This window comes from Alosa alosa, chromosome 7 (assembly GCF_017589495.1).
Source record: "Alosa alosa isolate M-15738 ecotype Scorff River chromosome 7, AALO_Geno_1.1, whole genome shotgun sequence".
Lineage (NCBI taxonomy): Eukaryota > Metazoa > Chordata > Actinopteri > Clupeiformes > Clupeidae > Alosa > Alosa alosa.
The window spans coordinates 16877149-16898331 of NC_063195.1; the positions used below are offsets into that span (position 1 = coordinate 16877149).

Here is a 21183-nt window from a genome sequence, read left to right on the forward strand (position 1 = left end):
ATATATATCAAAACCTGGACTGATACTGACAGGAAATGGAAATCTCTGAATTTCCTGTCTAAACAAAATGTCAGCAGCTGAAATATTACACTACTTCTTTGAGCTGGAAAACTTTCTTCTAACAGCAGGTCAAACTCGAAATGAAAAATTGGAGTGTCTATCACGGCGCCTGGAGGATCACATCTCAATCATTTCCGCATTTTATGTTGTTATTAGCGACCATGTTCAACAAACTGCTGAAAGAACATTGTGCATCCTTCTTGAGGTATTGTATGAGTTTCTCAGGGAGATGTTGGATCAAATAACACTTCAGCTAGATTCTAGAAGACAACAGTATGTTTCTCAGAGAGGCAGGTCTAGGTAAATTACTATTATTTAACTTGACAAAATGTATTAGTCACTTCTGGCTATAGACTTGTCTACAGATACCCGTGAAGCATACATTCACTTGATATTCAGATGATAACCTTGACCTTCTTATAACTGAGGTTATTAGTCTGACTCCTGGCTCAGAAGAGACCTACGTTGTCTAGTCTGAGAGGGAGAGGGATCAGAGTACAGCGATGGCGGGTGAGGGAGCGCTTGAGAATAGTTGATCCAGTTTGAAGAGCCTTAAGAGGTTGAAGGGCAATTCAGAGGAGAGTTTACAATGTCGCTGTTCCAAATCAATTGTGGTATGTATCATCGCTACATGGGGTCAGTTATGTATTCCCTGGGCCCAATAGCCTATGTTCCCCAGATGTAGGCCTACGCGGTAGATAATGTAGCCTACATGTCATGAAATAGTCCCCAATGTTCAGGGCCCTATGTTTCCCAGTCTATGAAATCACATAGACTACTTAAATCAGCCTTTATTCTCTAGCTGTAATCAATGATTTAACAATGTAGGAATGTAACAAACACAAGACTAAATAGTTTGTGAAAGTGAAACTGATTGTTTAGAAAGATTGTTTAGAAAGAAAGTTTGAACATATCAAACATATGGGTAGGAAATTTGATATAACACTATAGGCCTAATGGATATAAACATAATGAAAGAAGCCAATACAACACTAACAAACATTTGTTTCTCCATACAAGGCATGTTGATACAAATCACAAGCTAAATCCATGGAAATTTGTATTTCATGGATGTGTTGATGGTTACAGCCGCTGCATCACATATCTGAGGTGTTGCACTGACAACAGAGTATCAACAGCCTTAAGTCTTTTCAGGGATGCTGTTGATTTGTTCATGATTGAGAATCGAGGAGAAAACAGGAAGTTTTATTGTGGGCCGCAGTGTTCACAACTAACTGATTGAAAGATTGTGGGGAGAAGTTAACAGGGTGGTATCAGCCTATTTTAAAGACCTATTCCTTTTCATGAAGAATTCTGGAATTTTGGATAGCACTGACCCTCTGCACATTGAGGCCCTTCACCATGTTTACCTTCCTAGAATAAATAGATCTGTCGATGAATTTGTGCACCAATGGAACCACAACAGCTTGAAGAGCCATGGGAAGCCGCTCTCCACTGCACTGTGGAATGCTGCAGCTGTATCCTCATCTAGGACTTCAGTTTCATCTTCTTGAGCTGCAAAGTCATTATTATCACAACCAGCCATATGATGTGTTAAAGGATAATTCCGGTGTGATTTTGACCTAAAGTGTGTTGAAACATGATACCGAGTGTGAACGTATGTTTCATAGCTCACCTCGGCTTGTCCCCTGCACTCAGAAATCTGGTGCTAGTTAGCCAATGCTACCAACACAGTGTTTCGTTGTGGTGCCTCGGGCATCGGCCTAGCCATGCAAATAAATCACTGTTTTACACCATTTACGAGGCTCAAAGTATCTCCATACTTCATTGGTAGACTTCCGAATATGATCCCTTATCATACCTGTTCGTTCGTACTCGTCGCTCGACTTATCGTGACTAAATTCAAGATGGCGTCGAACGGTAAAATTCCTTAAGGTACTGTCTGTAGAAATCGTCTTGTAAATAAACTACCAGTGCTTTTTCAAAGTTCTCCATGTCTCGTTTTAAATGTCAAGGCCCTCGGAAGTCCTTTAGGGCCGGTTCGCCCTGTTGGGACTTAGTTTCCCAATAATGGCGTTCTATACATTATCCTTTACATATACTGCACCTATGACGTCTGAGTCTTGTTGCCACGGTAGCCTTGTCAGTGTAAAGGAAAATGCAGAGCAAACCCATTCTCCCCTATACTCAACTTTGCTGGAATTTCTCTTATGAGGTCATCACTGTTTCTGTACTGTACTTTGCCCCTTCCTGTTCGGTGTTGGAGAGAGGTCACTATTGGTTTTTATATTGTCACGTCACTATTTGCATGAGCCACGACTAAAAAGACTTGCGATAATATCAAACATGTTTTGTTGAAAATGTTGAAATGATTTAGAAACGGACAGCAGTAGCTACATATAGAAAATACCAAATATATTATTATTATTATTTTACCATCGCTTTGGCGCCCCCATGGAGCTGCGCCCCTATGCACCGCATATAGCGCATACCCACTTTTTGCGCCACTGAGGCCAATCAAATCGTGTATAAACCTAATGATTGATGGCAGAGTTGCAACGGTTTGGCTTGAATTCCCTGCTACTTGATAACAAAGAAGATGGATGTTGCTGTTGGCCAACAGTGTGACAATAAGCTTGTTTTAAGTTGGCAAAAGTTTGAACTAGCCAACTAGCTCCGCTGGTGGGAAAACGCATGGGACTCAGCGCTGTCCTATTGCGTGCAGAGGGAATTTGAAAGACAACCGATTATCCCGCCCCTCGGACTGAGCACTGCGAACGGTGAGTGCCCAGACCCTACATTTTAATGTGAGGCTAGGCTAAAAATGATAGTTGCCTACATAAATTGTAGAATAATAAAAACAGATGAGAGTGAAAAGCAGTTTGCAGTAAATCATTGGTAAATAAATATTGTAAGAAAACTACTAATCTGGCACCATAACATTGATAGCCTCCAATATTACCCAGTAGTGTATCAGCTAGTAGCAGAGCAGTGGCATGGCATACAAGTAGAGACATATGAATGGTGGTGAATTAACAATTTATTAACCCGTAAATCATAAACATAAATGCAAAGAAATATCAATTAAATTGAATGAATGAAAAAGGTAAAACAAGACAGGCAAATACACCAGATAAATCAAGAATGCATAAAATGTAAAGAAACAGATAGGCAATGGCTAAACTTTACTGACTTTTACAACTTTACTTTACAAAGGTAACTCTTGGTTGCAAAGAGATTTAAGTATGCATGTTAAAAAGAAAGAAATGACTAATGTAAAGGGAACAGGTATGTTTCAAGCTGAGCAAAATGCCTAAAGCATTCTCATTAATTAGCCTGATTAGGCTCTGGTAATGAAACAGATACACACTTCAAAACATTGAAGAAAATGATAGTCAGAAAGTCTGAATAATCTGCACTCCTTCAGTGGTACATCACTTCTGCCATATATCTTATTTCATAGCTGCCTAAGCCAGGGGCCTAATCTTCATAGTGAAGGATTTCAGTGAGTAATAGTGCCCTTTGAATGAGAGCCAATTCACACCAATAGCAAAGAGTTTAGTAGGACCATGCGCATAAATACCATTGGGATTGGAATAGTGGCAGCTGTTATACCAGTGCCCCCCAAGATAGGTGTTGGCACAGTCCTTATGGTCCTTGTCAAACGTACTAAACTTCTGCCCGTTGTGGTAAGACAGAGAGTCTCCTGTGAAATGAAATGAATAACCATGTTATTTATGTATACAAAGCAAAACATGAGAGCACTATAATATATTAACTCTACATTCATATGCAACAATTTTAAATTATTAGTATAATATCCTCCTGAGAACCAATCCATAGACCTATGTCCTCTGTAGTGGACATAAGTTCTAGAAGCATACCCCTTTACCCCTTTGAGCTATTCTATCAATTCCTGTGGTCTTTTAAAGAGGACATCCTGGGCTTTCTAATGATATATTATGTGATTGGCTGGGTTGCTGGGAACCTCCTTCCTGGTTCTCAAAAATGGTTGACATCAAAACAAGCACATTTTATGGAAGGAGGAGAGATAAGTCAAATAGTGTCTTCTTATTAAGCATTCATTATGATGGCAATATATGGTCTTGTTAATGAAAATGTCAGGAATCATATGATTCATTTTGATAGTTAGTTTGAAGTTATTTACATTTTGAAATAATAGTGACTTTATGAATGTCCATTATAATGGACACCAGGACCAAAATATTTTGATTTTTTGGGAAATTTAGGAGATCATTTGTATAGGATGAATGAGGGGGGGTCAGATTTGGAGCTCTCAGATGATGAGTGAGTGAAACAGAGATGAGGACTATGAACCTGAGCCTCAAGAACATAGCGAGGAAGAGTAAGACTAAAAAATGAATTATCGCAGAAGAAAAACATGAAAATGAAATGAACAATCCAGAAAAAAGAAATACAACTGTCCAAAAAGGCAAACAAAGTAGTTTAGAAGGATAAATAACATTTTCCCTTATATTTGGTTACCACTAAAAGCATAATTTGTCCATTTTTTTCTATTTTCATGGCTACCTTTTCATAGTAAAACGGTCCTTTTGTCCACCACAGGGGACATACTATAACATTTAAAATAAAAATAATTAAAAAAAAATAAGTAAGATGTTTTTTAATCCTAAATAGAAAGGAAATCACACAAAAAAAAAGAAATTGTTGGACACTTTTTTTTCTTGGTTCCCAGGATAAGTCAGAAAATAAATGTTCAGCTGCACTAAATCCTGACAGGACAAACAGATCTTATTGTCATGAAGGGATTTATTTCTCTCAAAATAAATAAAAATATCTGAAAATATTTGTTGTTAATGACCTATTTGCTTTTCCAAGGTTTTTTTTTTTTTAAAAAAAAAATGGATTCGCAATAGTTATCTTGGTAATGGAACCTGGGCCAAACCACTATCCGAAAGTAATATCACAGTTGTTCCACCACTCATATTTTGTGCTTCACATGAAAAATCAAATTTATAATTTCAAATTAAATATTTATGTTTGAGGTAAATATAAATATCTAAAAGTACGTTGTAGGCTTTTTGCATTTTATTGACAGGAGCGTGGAGATTGACAGGAAGTGAGTTGGAAAGAGAGAGATGTGGGTGGGATCGGGAAATGAAAGGTCAGGGTCAAGCCCAAGGTCAGATGCTGCTGTTTGCTCCTCAGCTTCCCCATTATTGCCATTTCTAAGGATTGTACGTTTGGTACATTTTACTTGAAGGTATCTACATAAGAGTGACATGATACAGTTATACCCCTAACCCATGACACTGTTATAACCCTAATTTGACAAAAACCAAATGATAGAAGAGTTATTTCATAAATGTTTATGACTTGTTTATAATGTTTATGACATGTTCATGACGACAATGTCATGTCACTCTTATGTAGATACTTTCAAGTAAAGTATAACCGAACGTTTTTACCTTGACTTTGTTGAATAAGAAGAGTTTGTGCATGACCATAAAGCCACTGTGAAACAGCAACATGTTTTTTTCTCTTTCATATGAAAATCTCATACTTTGAAACAACCTCTACAAGCAGACTAATCTAAACAAATACAGACATCCCTCTGATCACTGCCCTTCCATAGGCTCCATCACTATTTCTAGCTGGAGATTCAGGAAGAAGTTTCTGGAGCCCTTTTTGAATGGCTGTTGGCTACAAGGCAGCTAATCAGCGTAATGCTCACTTAAAGGGAAACTTGGCAGGATTAGCTATATTTCCCCCTCTGCTGGAGAAGTTGTGCATTACGCTATTTCAAACTGTGGAAAAAGGTAACGATAAAGCACATGGATTTGTTCACAAGCTAGCGAAACGGTTAGCATAAGTTTGGCAGAACAATGTTGATGTTACAAGGTAAGACACACGATTTAAAACGAGTTTCCTGTTTCTCACTTCTCTTACCGGGGCGATAGTCCCAATGTTGCAAGTTTGGTTTTCCGCCTGAGGGGGAGCGGGGAAAGTAAGAAAGAAAAGTTGGGGGGCAGCCGTGGCCTACTGGTTAGCGCTTCGGACTTGTAACTGGAGGGTTGCCGGTTGGATCCCCGACCAGTAGGAACAGCTGAAGTGCCCTTGAGCAAAGCACCTAACCCCTTACTGCTCCCCGAGCACCGCTGTTGTAGCAGGCAGCTCACTGCTCCGGGATAAGTGTGTGCTTCACCTCACTGTGTGCTCACTGTGTTTCACTAATTCATGGATTGGAATAAATGCAGAGACCAAATTTCCCTCACAAAGAGTATCAAAAAGGGATCAAAAAGAGTATATAGCCTAACCATTTCCACCGTCATTAGCCTAACAATTTCCACTGTCATTTAACAATCCAAATGATTTCTGAACGGGTTTATTAAGTTGAAATAGTTGTCAAGTTCCCTTTAAATATTTATGTGGGTCCCACATAAGCTTGAGGGGGAGAATGTTCCTTGTAATATCCAAAAAGTCACTTTGGATAAAAGCATCAGCCAAATTAAGTCTAGTATATTCCCAAGCCTAACTGTAGGGTTGTAAATAAGCTTGTAAAGTAGCATCTGAGCATGTTTTTTTGACCAAATTGCATACCTTCTATGTTAATATCAGAGTACAGGGTAAAATACTCTGTTCATCCATTCCATGTCACCTTTAAACTCTCCCCACCAAACTCACCAGCGCCTCCGTTGGTGAAGCCACTCACAGTCAGCTTGTATCCCTCTTCCTCTGATGCGACAGAGAAGGAGGAGTACCTGGCAAAAGCCCTGTTGCCCTCAAAGTCTTCCATGTCCACTCTCAGCTCGTATGCTTTATTTCTGGTGAGTTGGTGAAGAAAATCCAATCCTACCAGAAAGAACAAGGACATTATAAAGGACATGATGTCTCATTAACCACTTTTCGCATTGGCAGTGGTTTTCTGGCTGTTATTCATTGAATCACATTACAGGATCTCTTCTTGCATAGTTGTCATATGTGTATAGACATGACATATTTTCTTTCTGCAGTCATAAGTGATCACTGCTTATTACTCTGCAGTCATGTGATCACTGCTTATTATACGGCTCTTCACAATGCAAGTAGAATGCTCCATTGACTTGAATGGGATTTCCGAAAGTTCTAGCAATGGCAATGGAGTTTGTGCTTGGAACTTCATTCAAAAGTGAAAGCAGACGGTTGATCAGCTGTGTTCTAAAGAATGTTTGATTCAAGTTCAGCGTGTGTTCGCGAACTATTTGTTTCTCAGCAAAAGCCCGCGACGAAGCGGTAACAAATAAGTGTAAGGAGACATATCATGGAGTTTATTTTTTCGTTTTGGCAAGTAGCCATTATAATAAAGCGGGGATAATGTATAGAGCGCCCGGTCATCATGGGAAAATAAGTCCCTTCAGGGTGAAACAAGACCCCTCGCTGGCGGCGTCGGGGTCCGGTTAAGCCCTGTCGGGATTTATATTTTCCCCATAATGTTTCGGCGTTCTCCCATTATCCTATTTCTACTACTCTGCAGTCATGTGATCACTGCATATAACTCTACAGGAGTGTGCTACACCTTGGACAGCTGTAAGATCTTACCCAGCCAGTACTCGCCACAGGCAAACCCAAACCCTTTCTTATACTCCTCCCAGGACCTGAAGAAAGTCACTGTGCCATCCAATCTCCTCTGAAACACCTGAAAACAGATGACATCTCAAACAAGAGACAGTAATAGTAAATTTCTCAGTGAGTGTGAGTGTGTATGTGTGTGTGTGTGTGTGCGTGTGTACATTTCTGTCATATACATGTTTGATTCCTGAACCTGCCGTAGGGAGTCTGTGTAGCTTTGCATAAGAATGGCAACTGTAACAATATCAGGATAGTTTAGTGCCTACTTCAGGCTATTTCATTTGTGAGTGGCAAACACATGGGTGAGAAGAACATTACACCAACTGAGTGCCATTAGTGTCACTCTGCAAAAGAAAAACAAAAAATGCCTCTACCCATCCTTAAAAATACCCGACTAAATATGGCCTGAGATCTTCCACCAAAAAAAAACATTGTATTGTATTGACATTATTAATATTGTATAATAATATTATAGAATATTGAATTGACATTATTGTTGTTATTATTTACATATTTTATTTAAAACTGAGGGACAACTCACAGTCCATCCTCCCTTGGTGTTGTTCTCACAGCCCATATCACAGTAAACTGTAACGGCAGAGTCAGCACCGTTAGGATAGATGGTCTGAACCCCACTGATGGAGCTGCAACTCCTCCACAGCTCTGCACAGTCAGTAGGACTGCACACTAGTGCACACTGCCCCAGCAAGGGCAGTAGGAGAAGTACAGCACACTGAATCTGCACAGAGAAAGAAAGTATGGATGAAGTTTGCCTTTTTTCACTTAAATAAATACACTTATATAAATTCATAATATTTCATATGCATATATATATTATATATATACTAAGATATATACATTTTATATATAACATGATTAAATGATGGCATACATCTTTTTTTATCATTTTCATAGCCTTACCATCATGCTGTCGGGGAAAACAACTTTTTAAGTGATCAGAAAGAGAAGAATCTTCAGTTTCACTCCTCTGCTGCCTGCCTATCTCTTCCTTAAACACACACACACACACACACACACAGATATGTAAATCACAATGATATATGTTTATCCGACAGGTATTACTTCAGAGATTTCATCATGTCAGTTTCAAAACATTTACATGAAAGTTAAGACATTGTATGTATAAGTGATCCTCACAATTTTTGAAAACTGTTCAATGTTAAAATAAATGTATGTATGAGTAAGGTCACTATTAAAAACATGTTGCCGACTTGCAGACTGCAGAATTGCTTGATATAGATATGGACATTTTATCTGGACATTTTATCATAACTCGGCTTTTGATGGTTGCCGCTTTGGGTTGAATCAGTGACGCATGCACATCAGGTAAAAACCAGGCCATTTTCGTGAGTTTATCACTAGGTGGCAGTCTCGCCAGGCCTTGCTAGGTCATTTCCTGGAAACTTTACAGGCCACACTTCATATTTCATGAAAGACGCTATATCTCCATCTCTAGAAAAATAACAGGGATTTTGATGAAAACTAGCCACTGTTTAGATTTGGATTTCTCAGGAACAGAGGCATGTGTGAATAAACGGTTTGTACTCTCTGAGAGCTAAAAGTATTACCGTTTAAAAGAGCCATAGTATGTGTCCATCTTTCTATAAAGCAAGAAGCGTCTGTGTGTCTGTCTGTGTGTCCTAATGTCTGTGGCACGCATATCTCGCTGACCGTTTGTCAGACTGATTTCAAACTTGGCAGGTGTCTTGCTACAGGCATGAGTACAACACAAGTTTGACGTTGTTTGAATAAGAAATGCAAAAAATATTGTTAAATATATCGTAAAAGAAGCACACATAGGCTTTTGCCGCTAGCCACTCCCCCTCCCACACAGCACTGTACTGTAAGCTACCAGTGAGGATAGAAGCAGGGCTTTGGCAGAACTGGATCAGTGTAGGTTACACGGGTAAAAGGTTAAGCGAGTGCAAGATGTCTTAATATGTCTGACCTCAACAATAAAGACCACCTGTATGCAGTTTGCTTGCATAAAATGACTCGGATTTTGCAACAACATGCCAACACACACAGGTATGCAGTGGCTCTTCAAAATGACGTAACAAATGATGTGCAATAAGGCTACTTTGGACTGTCTTTAGACTTTGAATAAGCAAATGACAATTCCAACTGCAAGGTCCTAAATTGAAACGTGCGATAATGGTCCCGAATTAAAGAACGTCTCAGAATGCCATGCAAAGCATAACCAGCAATAAACGGACACTTTGAATAGCCCAGGCTACTTTGGACTGTCTTTAGACTTTGAATAAGCAAACGACAATTCCAACTGCAAGGTCCTAAATTGAAATGAGCGATAATTGTCACAAATTAAAGAACGTCTCAGAATGCCACACATGCAAAGCATAACCAGCAACAAGCAACGAGTGGCAGACGTGTGTGTGTGATGTCACTTATAGGCCACCAGAGACTGTTTTTGAGTCACACCGTTGCAAATTTCATATGATGCATCATTCCACAAAATGGTTTGGTTTCTCTATCATCAAGTTATTCAATAGGCTAAACATATAGCCCTGACTCAAAACAACTGTTAGGATAATGTCATTTTGATTTGTAAATGTCACATGCAGCCATGCTTAAATTCTTCAGGCCTACCTGCAGGCATGTAATTGGGCTACAGGAATAGCATGTTTGAACGGGCACTGCACTAGTAATTATAACATAGAATACTAAAGGAGTCTCGAATCAGTCGCTCTGACTGTCAAAGTACGAACAACAGTTCCTCTCATATGGCCTGTAAGAGCAAAAAGCTCATCCTAATGTTCTGAAAAAAAAAGGTCCCTTCCTCACAATCATGGCTCAACAAACTTATCAACACTTTACACCTTTAAGAAATAAGATTTTGGACTGCATCATTAACAGTGCTGCCAAAGTAAAATGGAAGAAAGCCCAAAAACCCTTAAAAATTAAAGCCCTGAAAACTTACCGAAGGACTTGCTCTCAAAACACGTCTTGAGTGAATGCTGCAGACCTAGTGAATCACTGCTATTTAACTGGTGCATCAAACATGCAAAATCATATGGGTGGCCACCAGGGCCTGAGAGGGGCCACTTTTCAGCCCAGCAGTTTCAGGCCCAAGACCAGCCCACTTTTTCCATGGTGGTGGAAATTAATAAATCAAGAAACAGTTCAGTTCTTGCCATCCTGTAGTTTTTATTACCATGGTTTAACAAATGTGTAAAGGTTATATAATAATTCAACAACTCTGCCCGGATTCCTGGCCCGTACTGCCAACCCACCACTTGCCCTATGACAACTCCTAATCCCCTGGACAATTCCATTTCCTACGCTGGACTATTTGAACTTTCTGACACTAAATTAGGATTATCATACCGGATGTAACATCCCACCTCTTGTAACATTCACCCCCAGGTAGCTTTAAACACCATGTCCTATTCTCTACACCTGACTAACTTATGCATTTGTCATGTATACAGACCTTACTGTCCTGTATCTGACCCTAGGCAGATGGGTCAGGCCCTTGAGTCGTGGATCTGCTCAATGTTTCTTCCTATATGTATCTCCAATTCTAGGGAGTTTTTCCTCCCCCCTGTTACCCATGGGCCTCACTATTGCATTCTACTGCCCCTGTCGCCCCTGTTACCCATGGGCCTTCTTTTCTTTTCTTTTCTTTTTTTTCTCTGATTGTCTAACACTCTGTAAAGCCCCATGATACATTCAAATTTACAGTTCAATTTTTTTTTACCATTGCCTTTACAGTTCGACCATGAATATATCATAACTTGACTATGAACTCTCCCATTACTATGAACTTCATGGTCGCACGTCTGATGCGGACTTTAAAGTTTACAGTTAATAAGTAAAGATGATGGTTGACTGCAATTCAGTTTATAGTCAGACTGCGGTCTTCATAATTATGAGGTTTACTATGAAGTTTACAGTTCAACTAAACATTTTCAACTTCAAAAGTAAATCACATTTCTGGGATAATACCATATCAGACTAGCCTGGCTAGCGCCACCACTTCTCAATGAGACGTGGTCTGGGAACCAAACGTTCATTTTCTCGAAAAAAATGCCCAGATCCATTTATTGGGTGCCACGGATGTCTATCAAATGCGTCTGTGCATAGCTCATCATCGTCTTGCTTTCTCCCCTGTTCTGTGATTGGTTCCCTATCTCAGGCGAAAATTTGCTCCATGGTCTCCAGGCTGCCTTAGCAGCGTGAATCAAATCGCGCACAAGGCAGCATGGGAACACCCAGGCTAATATCAGACATCCCAACCTGCAAAAAGGGAGCTATCACAAAGATTAATATGTTTGTTCAATAATGCCTCGTCAGTAGGCTACACCAAATAAGGAAGGCCTATAGATGAATAATGAATAATATGCGCATGAATTGACACTTGTTAAACTCACCTCAACATGTCTTTTGCAATCATTTAACCTGCCATGGGCAATGCTAAAGTCACTGTTACAAACAGTGCAGCGTGCAAGACTAGGCCTATCATTATTTTTTACTCTTATGAGACAAGGGTATTCTAGACTTTGAAATGGGTGTTACATTTTCCTTTTTTGGGGGCACTGACTCTGCCATGATGCTCCTGTTCCTTGATACAGTACACTGACCTCAAGTTCAGGCGGGAGCGTTTGCGCATGCAGCCAGCGCGTCTCTCTTTGCTGTCGCTGTGCAGGCTGGTCGGTGCACAATTTCACACAATGAAAATGTAGTACATAATGTCATATATTATAACTCAGGCCCACACAGAAATTAATTTTTCCAGCAGCTGGTTTTATTATTAGGCTGTAATCTCCCTTTGCTGTCCAAACAGTCAACAGCAACATTTTTCACAAAACAGACCGGACACAGTTGTCATATTTCTGACGGACCGGTAGCAGGGATGTTGATAGTATTTTGTGAGAGGTGGTGCTGATTATATTAAGGGGGGTTCAGGGGTGTCTCCCCCGGGAAAATTTCGGAAGGGGCATACAAACTTTAACAGAGCAAGCAGGGCCCGTTTTCTGTCTGACTCAGGTGACGTGAACATTGGCTACATGCATGATAAGGTTTTCACTTCACTGCTGGTTGACACTACCTTGCATGGAGACATATTTCACGTTAACAGTGGAGATGTTAGCAAAACTATAGCGTTTGGTAAATGGAGATGCAGATCATCTCCCTAATTAATTCATTTGCGCAACAGCCCACATTATGCGCTCACTCCAGCGAGACGAGTGAAATAAGTGTAGGCCTATCTGTCATCGGCATCGCCATAGGCTATTTGCTACGATATAAACTACTGTTAGGCCTACAACAAATCGTGATTTATTAGGCTATTCAATCGCTATGCTGTTTTCATGAACATTGCAGGAATTCACTTCATTCACCTACCCACGAGTGGTTCAGCCGTGGCCCACTGGTTAGCACTCTGGACTTGTAACCGGAGGGTTGCCGGTTCGAGCCCCGACCAGTGGGCCGCGGCTGAAGTGCCCTTGAGCAAAGCACCTAACCCCTCACTCCTCCCCGAGCGCCGCTGTTGAAGCAGGCAGCTCACTGCGCCGGGATTAGTGTGTGTTCACTGTGTGCTGTTTGTGTTTCACTAATTCACCGATTGGGTTAAATGCAGAGACCAAATTTCCCTCACGCGATCAAAAAAGTATATATACTTATATACACATTGAATGAGCACTCATAGCCTACCACTTCCACCTAATGTTATGCCTCTATATTTTATGAATTAAGAAGTATTTAGGCTATTGATCAGGAAAACATTTCGTTTATTTTTCTTTCGGTCCGCGGTTCTATAACACCATTCAGTTGTGCCAAAAATTAACAGACAGAAGCAACGGGCATAATCTAGCCTAAATTCATGGCATTTTTTTTTTTTTTTTTTTTTTTTAATCAGAGGGCCCCCATTGGCTGAGGGCCCCTGTGCACGTGCACACTTGGCACAAGCCATGATCCGTCCCTGCTCAAGACAGTATAGGCTACTTATCAAAGTATGATGTGATCATGCTTGTAATAATAATATATAATACAAAATACTTTCTATAGTTATTTTTTGTAAGGTGTTACTCAGTTAAGTGAGGTGAAACCTGACTGACCTGAAGAGAACACTGACCTGAAGAGAACACTGACTAGACTTGCACAATGATCCTCTCTTGAGCCATCTCTGACTGGACGTGAAAGTTGCAGAATACCATGGTAGATTACCAAAACAGATTACAGATTAGGAAATGTCACACCCGCCCTTCCTCTCCTGTAGCATTTGATAATTTGATCAGTGCTCTTTTTAAGTTGAACTAGGGTAGTGCTTAGCTACTACAAACTACTGTTAACTTATGTGATCATTCAATAATCAAACAATTATCAAACAATATTCAAACCTAAACAATTGCACCCTAGACTAAGCCAGTGTTTCCCATGGGTGGGTCGCAGGAGATTTTATTTGGGTCGCCAGCACAGAAACATTTCTGTGGGGCGCCTGCCATGGACCTCGCAGTTGCAAAATGCAAGGGACATGAATCAGCCTATTTGCACGAACATTAACGGACACCAGCTCTTCAACTTCACCGATTAAAATCTAGTCAACTAAAGCAGACATCTGTACCGGACATTGCAATTCAATTTGCGTCATAGGCTGTAGATAGTTTCGATTGTAGATGCACTCTTTAAAGTTAATAGCAACCTCATCACATTCCTTATTATTTCGTATTTAAAACACTCAACAGTGTTATTAGGTAGGCTCCAATTTAAATGGACATTTTAAACGATATTATTTCCTCTCGTTTTCCACCTTGCAAACTCTACTAGGCAGTAAGGCGCATTATCTTTTGACTATCGCGCAAAAGCCATTGTTCTGATATGTATTCATTTCACATTCTTACCACATAGCTTGTCACAACATCAATACATAGCGGCCTACAAACAAACGTTTTAACTCCAGAGGGAAATGCGGATTCAACTTTCCGAATAAAGAAACCTCCACAAATAGGCTACAATGACAAAGGCTACATGTTTACAGGGATTGACGGTGGATCCATTTGTCTGCAACATCTCTCTTTAGAAATAAAGGAACAGCTTACTATGCTGAAGAGTGACGACAACTGCGTAGCATGCAAGAATATCCCCAAGAAATGTTTTGAGAACCTGTGGCCTAAAACAATATTGGTGGTTGCATGCAAGTTGCATGTTAGATCTGAAGTGAAATGGGTCGCGATGGTCTGTCATTTTTAAAAAGTGGGTCCCCAGAAAAAAAGTTTGGGAAACACTGCTATAGAGTCAAGGACCCTGAGAATATTAGAGCTAAATTGAGTAAGATGGTCTTCCTGCACACATGGTGTCATAGCTACATAGCTATAGCTTCCACAAAAAGAGTGCTGCTATTCTCATTCATTTATTTGTGGTAATTTGATGGTTATACATATAAAAAGATATAAAAAGAGGGAATTTATGTTTTATTTCATACAGTATATGCAGACATCCCAAGTCTCCCGGAAATTCCGGAAGTCTCCCACATAGCGGCTCCCTGACGCCCGCAAATTAGATAAAATCTCCCGGAATCTAGAGCGAGCAATCAAGAGCGCGCATGTGAGACCAAGACTTCAAATCGCGTGTCCGCGAGTGTAGCGCGCACACGACAGGGGGTAGAGAGAGTAGTGGTGCGTGTGTGCCTGAGCGCATCCAAGACAGAGAGCGTCTTGATTGGCCTCAGGGACGTCGTTCTATTTTGTTGTCCTATTCTCTGTTGAATTGCTCACGGAATACTTATCTCACATAAATCACAATAACATTAGGGCTAGGTGCTGTGATAAACGGTTCGCGACAAAATTAACGTTGGACGGGACCTATGAAATTTCATAATATTTCCATTCTGCACAGTGCGCTCCATATCCACCCATTACTCTCGATGGTATACTGTAGATTATCTCACGTCACTCAATACAGGGCAAACCATATAAGAATATAAACAGCAGACCTTACCTGACACGACAATATGAAGCTTTCGTACAGTAAGCGTTCCCGAGTCTTTATTGTCCTATACGGATATTCTTTTTCACACACATCATGACAGCACATTTCTACAACTTTGAGCTGAAATTCTAATGTTATAGCCAAAAATAATGAACTTGGTTTCCATATCAAAGAATCAAAAGTTGATCATGACATGCACTGATCAACTTCTCGAATTTCCCCTATCTATCTAACTGTGCTTTGGATAGATATTATCATCATGCTTCAGGTGACATGAATGTAACAATCATGAGACACAAAGTATTTTTCCTTGACATATAGGCTGACATAAGTAGGCTATGATCACATCACTTCGCAGATATGGGTAGCCATACTGTCTTTTACATTACATTACATTACATTACATTTGGCTGACGCTTTTTTAGCCAAAGCGACTAACAACATGGTAAACAGTTTAAGTTTTAGAGCAATTCTCAACAATTTTAGGACAATTTAAAAACATTAGAGTACAGTAAGAATAAGTGCATCAGTGAGTGCTGTTTTTAACAGTTACTTGTCAGTTTTAGACGGCTGGTGAGTGCTAGGATCAGTAAGACTTGTTGTAAGTGTTGCTATGAGAGGAGATGTTGTCTAAAGAGCTGGGTCTTCAGGAGTTTTTTGAAAATGGAGAAGGATGTCCCTGCCCTTGTAGGAACTGGCAGTGTGTTCCACCAACGAGGAACAACAGATGAGAAAAGTTTGGATTGGCTTGAGCGTGCGGTGGTAGAGCTAGGCGTCGATTAGATCTGAGGAGCGCTGGTCTGGAGGTAGCGTATGTCTGTATGAGGGCATTCAAGTAGGTGAGAGCAGAACCGGAGACTACTTTGTAGGCAAGCGTTAGAGCCTTGAATTTGATGCGGGCCGCCATAGGTAGCCAGTGTAGCTGGATGAGCAGCGGGGTAACATGTGCCCTTTTGGGTTGGTTGTAGACCAGGCTAAATCCGCGTTCTGGATCATCTGAAGTGGTTTCACTGCGCAGGCTGGGAGACCTGTCAGGAGGGCATTGCAGTAGTCGAGTCGTGAGATGACTATTGCCTGAACCAGAAGTTGGGTAGCATCTTGAGTCAAGTAAGTCCTGATTTTCCGTATGTTGTAGAGTGCGAAACGGCATGAACTGAGCCCTGGGGGACCCCTGTGGTGAGATGGTGAGGTGCAGATAGCTGACCAAGCCATGATACGTTAAACAAGCGTCATGTGAGGTAGGATTCAAACCAGGAGAGAGATTCCCATGTTAGCGAGTATAGAGAGAAGGATGCTGTGATTAACCGTGTCAAAGGCAGCAGCCGATAAGTCAAGCAGACTTATCAACTAGCCATCTGGTATAGGCCTAAATAATATACTTATATTAGGCTCATAATAAATGACACTTGTTAAACTCACCCTCAACATGTCTTTTGCAATCATTTAACCCACCATGGGCAATGCACTTGTCTTTTGCACTGATAAAAGCACACTTTCCATTGTTAAAATCCAGTGCTAAGGTTATGACGTCAGCTGTGGTAGCACTATATCAGTCCATTTCTATCGGTTTCTATGGACAGTACCTATGACTTTATATGCAGCTGATTAGCAAAATAGGCCTAGAGCCATTTACTTCAGGAGCTTCAAGAACCATTATTTCGCTTGCTGCTACTCAGCCAGTGAAATCTGTGAATTCTGATAAAGTCGAGTCAGTGAGTAAAGTAGCCTACTATGGGGAAGAGACCTGAAAATAGCCTAGGCCTCAAATGACTAATTTATATGATTAAAAAGGATCATAGCTTAACTGTTAGGCTACTCAGAAATTGTATACCATTGTAGGTTATTGCAGCCTAATTAGCATACATTTTCAAGCCAAACATCTCTGGTGTGGTTTTGACAATCAGAAAAGCAATATACTGAAATAGTTTAATGATGTTAAATCAAGTGCGCTTCTATGGGTCTGGTGTGTTTGCGTGCAGTTTTTATTGATGAGTCGAAGTGGCGCTGCGCATAGTTGCAGTGGCATGTGGCTGCCCAGGGCATTCTAAAACTTCTCGCTGTTAGGCCTACTCATACACGGCGCTGAAATGGCGTAGGCCTATTTAGATGTCTAAATTCGAATCATATCATGCTAGGGGAGAAATCGTTGGACATCCATTATTTTGTGATTTAGCACCCCTGGACAAAAATTATGTTCCCGCGCCTGGAGTGGGGCCACTTTTCAGCCCGGGAGTTTCAGGCCCAAGACCAGCCCACTTTTTCCATGGTGGTGGAAATTAGATAAATTAAGCAACAGTTCAGTTCTTACTATCCTGTAGTTTTTATTAGTACAGTACCATGGTTTAACAAATGTGTAAAGGTCAACGGAAACAACTGTCCGTTAATTTTCGTGCTGATTCATGTCCCTTGCATTTTGCAACTGCGAGCAGGCGCCCCACAGAAATGTTTCATTTTGCAAGTGAGATGCACGCTGTCCCCTCTGCGACGTGTTCGCCCCCAGTTGCAGAGCTATTCTAGGGCCGTGACTGTGGTAAACAAACTATATCCTATATCATTGCTATTTCTCTTACCAGTTGCCAGTGTCTGTCTTTAAAAAAATCTGGAAGCTTGGCACATTTGGCAACAACAGTTTGGTGTGAAGTGAATAGGCTACTGTCTAAATTGCATGGTCAAAAAGTCTTGGCACCAGACATCCCAACCTGCAAAAAGTCATTTCAGGGAGGTATCCCTAAACTTTAGCCTACTTAGATACTGAAATACAGATGATTGTGTTTCTTCAATAATGTCTAGTCAGTACAAGTCCTGAAATGAGCAAGGAGAGGAGAGGGGACGAGAAACAATCAGATGGATATCTAAGTTAACGATAAGTAGGCCTAAGTTATTTTCAAATCATCGATTGCTCAAAGAGGAGAAAGCTAGACAGCGAGAACAGAGCTTTATATAACGATACGGGGGCAATACCACCCAAAACTGTAACTCCCACCTCACCCGCAAGGCGACCACAATTGTGAGTGATGCAAGTCACCCCGCTTACAATTTGTTTGATCTACTGCCCTCTGGGAAGAGGTACAGAAGCCTGCGCTCCCGCACCACCAGACTCACCAAAAGCTTCATACACCAGGCTGTTAGGATGCTGAACTCTCTCCCCCCTCCACCCTCAGCTACATAACATCCTGGACTTTTGGACCCACAATGACTGCCTTGCACTACTCCACTTGCACTACTCCACTTGTACACTTGCACACTTTGCAACTTGTTGTTGTTGTCCTGTTGTCCTGAAAACACTTCTGAACACACTTCTGCTGCTCTTACATACTGTAACTTGCACCACTATGCCACTTGCATACTTAGGTCAAACAGAACTACCTCAGCCATTTATATAGATGCCAACTAAATATGGATGTGACAGTTTTGCGCGGAATATGTAGAACCTCTTCTACATATTCTGAGACAGGCGATTTTTAAAAGCGCCAATTTGAAGCACCTCTACTAGACAAAGATATATTTTGAGCAAGCATAGGGTAGGCTAGGCCCATTCAAGAGTGAACTGAGACCACAGAATATTTTACGATTTAAGAAGGCAATATGATTAATCCACCACAATCGAGTTAAGCCTACATGCATTCACTGCCCAACGACGTGATGTTCCTGGGTTTCCAGGATTTCGGTTAACAATTAAACTTGCTGATTAATGGGTTCAAGGAACCAGTTGTTGAATATCCATCCTTGTCTCAGCTCAAAATGTTATTTTAAGTTGGCCTAAAATAACTCTTGGCCCCCTGGCCTACAGTATCACCTAGTTATTGCCATGCATCAGTTTATACAGGGTGCACTTTTCAGTGTATGCTTCATTCTTCCTCATCCAAACATAATGCTGCTATAAGCATGAACAAAACAGAATGCTGAACCAAAACCACATGAATGACTGACAACAGGTTTGGCAGTTAAATCTATGGAGCAACGAAACAAAAGTAGAATTGCAATGGGCTTGATCAGGTGCAGTTAGCCAAAAGGATTGCAACAGTACCTCATTTTTGAAAATCGGGCACACAGATGAAAAGTTACCTGCATTAATGAAACATCCAACAAGCCAAAATGCATAAATTATTCAGTTGCTATGCTGGTTGCTAGGGTAATCATGCTGGTTGCTAGGGTCACATTATAGTGGTTGTTGCTAGGGCGTTGCTAGGGTACCAATGGTGGTTGCTATGCTAAATAACAGTTGCTATGCTGGTTGCTATGGTGGTTGCTAGGGTCACATTATAGTGGTGGTTGACAGTATGACTTGTTTATGACACGTTCATGACGATACTGTCAAGTAAAGAGTAACCGTTCAGTGTTACTAGTGTGTAGTGTTACTAATTTGTAGGTTTAGTGTTACTATGATCCACCTATGGTGGGAATATAGCATACCAGTAATTTCCTGTGTAATAACCAAAGATTATTGATGTTGCAAAATGTCCTCACCTACTGTATGAGGTTAATGAACATGGATGGGTTATACAATATAAGCATTTGTCTTTTTTATTTGCATAAAACACAGCCATGCGGTTTATACACTCTAAAAAATACTGGGTTATTTTCTCAACCCAAACGTTGGGTTGAGCTGTCAGGGCATTTTGTGGGGTTGTTTTGACTCATGCTGGGTTATTTTCTGTTGGGTTGATAGTTTAGAACAGCGCCCCTCCTCTCTCCCACCCGACGTGGAGTACACTACCCAGCACCTGGGTGACTTTAACACAGCTGCATAGTTATTTGAGAATTCGAAAAAACATCGTTATTCTTCCAACCGTCCAGTCCACCAGCTGTCAGCATGCAATGGAAATCAGGCGATTTCGTAAGGTATGTATCTTTAACTTTTTTAAAATGTTTTATCCAGACGGATTTTAAAAGTCCACCCAGAGATGTAGAAGCTACCCTTCATGATATGAATGGATATTCTGCCTGCCAATTTCGTTCAGCCCAAAGAGTATAGAAGTACTAACTTACAATTACTGTTTGTGTTAAATATACACAAAGACAGACTCCTAAAAACATAGTTCTTTGTTCACTGGGTATGAACTGCTGACAGAAACAAAACGAACTTTTACAACAAACTAAAATGAGCATACCAAGCTGGTTAACATTAGCAGACCATATAGCTAGCATCAATGCTAATTAAATATGCTTCGTGGTGGTTGTAGCCTAGACTATGGTTGCAGCTAACATCAGCTAATATTAGCCAACACAGTTGAAGTAATGTTAGTCTCTTCACAAGCCACACGTACAGTAATAATAATGGCAAACAACATCTTATTAATTCATTCAGGGTAGCTTCATATTATAGCCATGTAACTTAACTTTACTGGGTGTTTTTGGTTGTAGCAAAGAAGACGGGCTCTGGTTGTAGCATCAGACAGTCATTTAGCTAACGTTACCCGGTAACGTTAGCATCTAGAACTAGAAGCTACAATTATAACAACTCCATAGGTGGTCATGGTTTCCGAGTGTGTTGCGCTAATATTTTGTCTTCTGGTGGATTTTTAATGTTTGTCAACATCATTCCATGATAATGGTTCATGGAAATCTTGATATAAAGTTCTGTAAATAACAGTGATTAATGCA

At 40.6% G+C, this 21183-nt stretch overlaps 1 protein-coding gene across 2 annotated transcripts; it reads right to left on the reverse strand.

The window, feature by feature from the left end:
• Positions 1 to 3077: 3077 nt before the first annotated feature.
• LOC125298654 (microfibril-associated glycoprotein 4-like) lies at positions 3078 to 21083 on the reverse strand. 2 transcript variants are annotated; one of them, XM_048249496.1, is made up of 6 exons: positions 20920 to 21083; positions 8533 to 8620; positions 8153 to 8350; positions 7582 to 7678; positions 6688 to 6855; positions 3078 to 3727 (listed from the first exon to the last, which is right to left on the reverse strand). In XM_048249496.1, exons 2-6 carry the CDS (start codon positions 8536 to 8538, stop codon positions 3489 to 3491), a joined length of 708 nt encoding a protein of 235 aa, XP_048105453.1. In that variant the 5' UTR covers positions 8539 to 8620; positions 20920 to 21083; the 3' UTR covers positions 3078 to 3488. The 2 variants fall into 2 exon arrangements, with proteins under 2 accessions (XP_048105453.1, XP_048105452.1); XM_048249495.1 differs by lacking the exon at positions 20920 to 21083 and adding an exon at positions 10571 to 10611.
• Between the last annotated feature and the right edge of the window lie 100 nt (positions 21084 to 21183).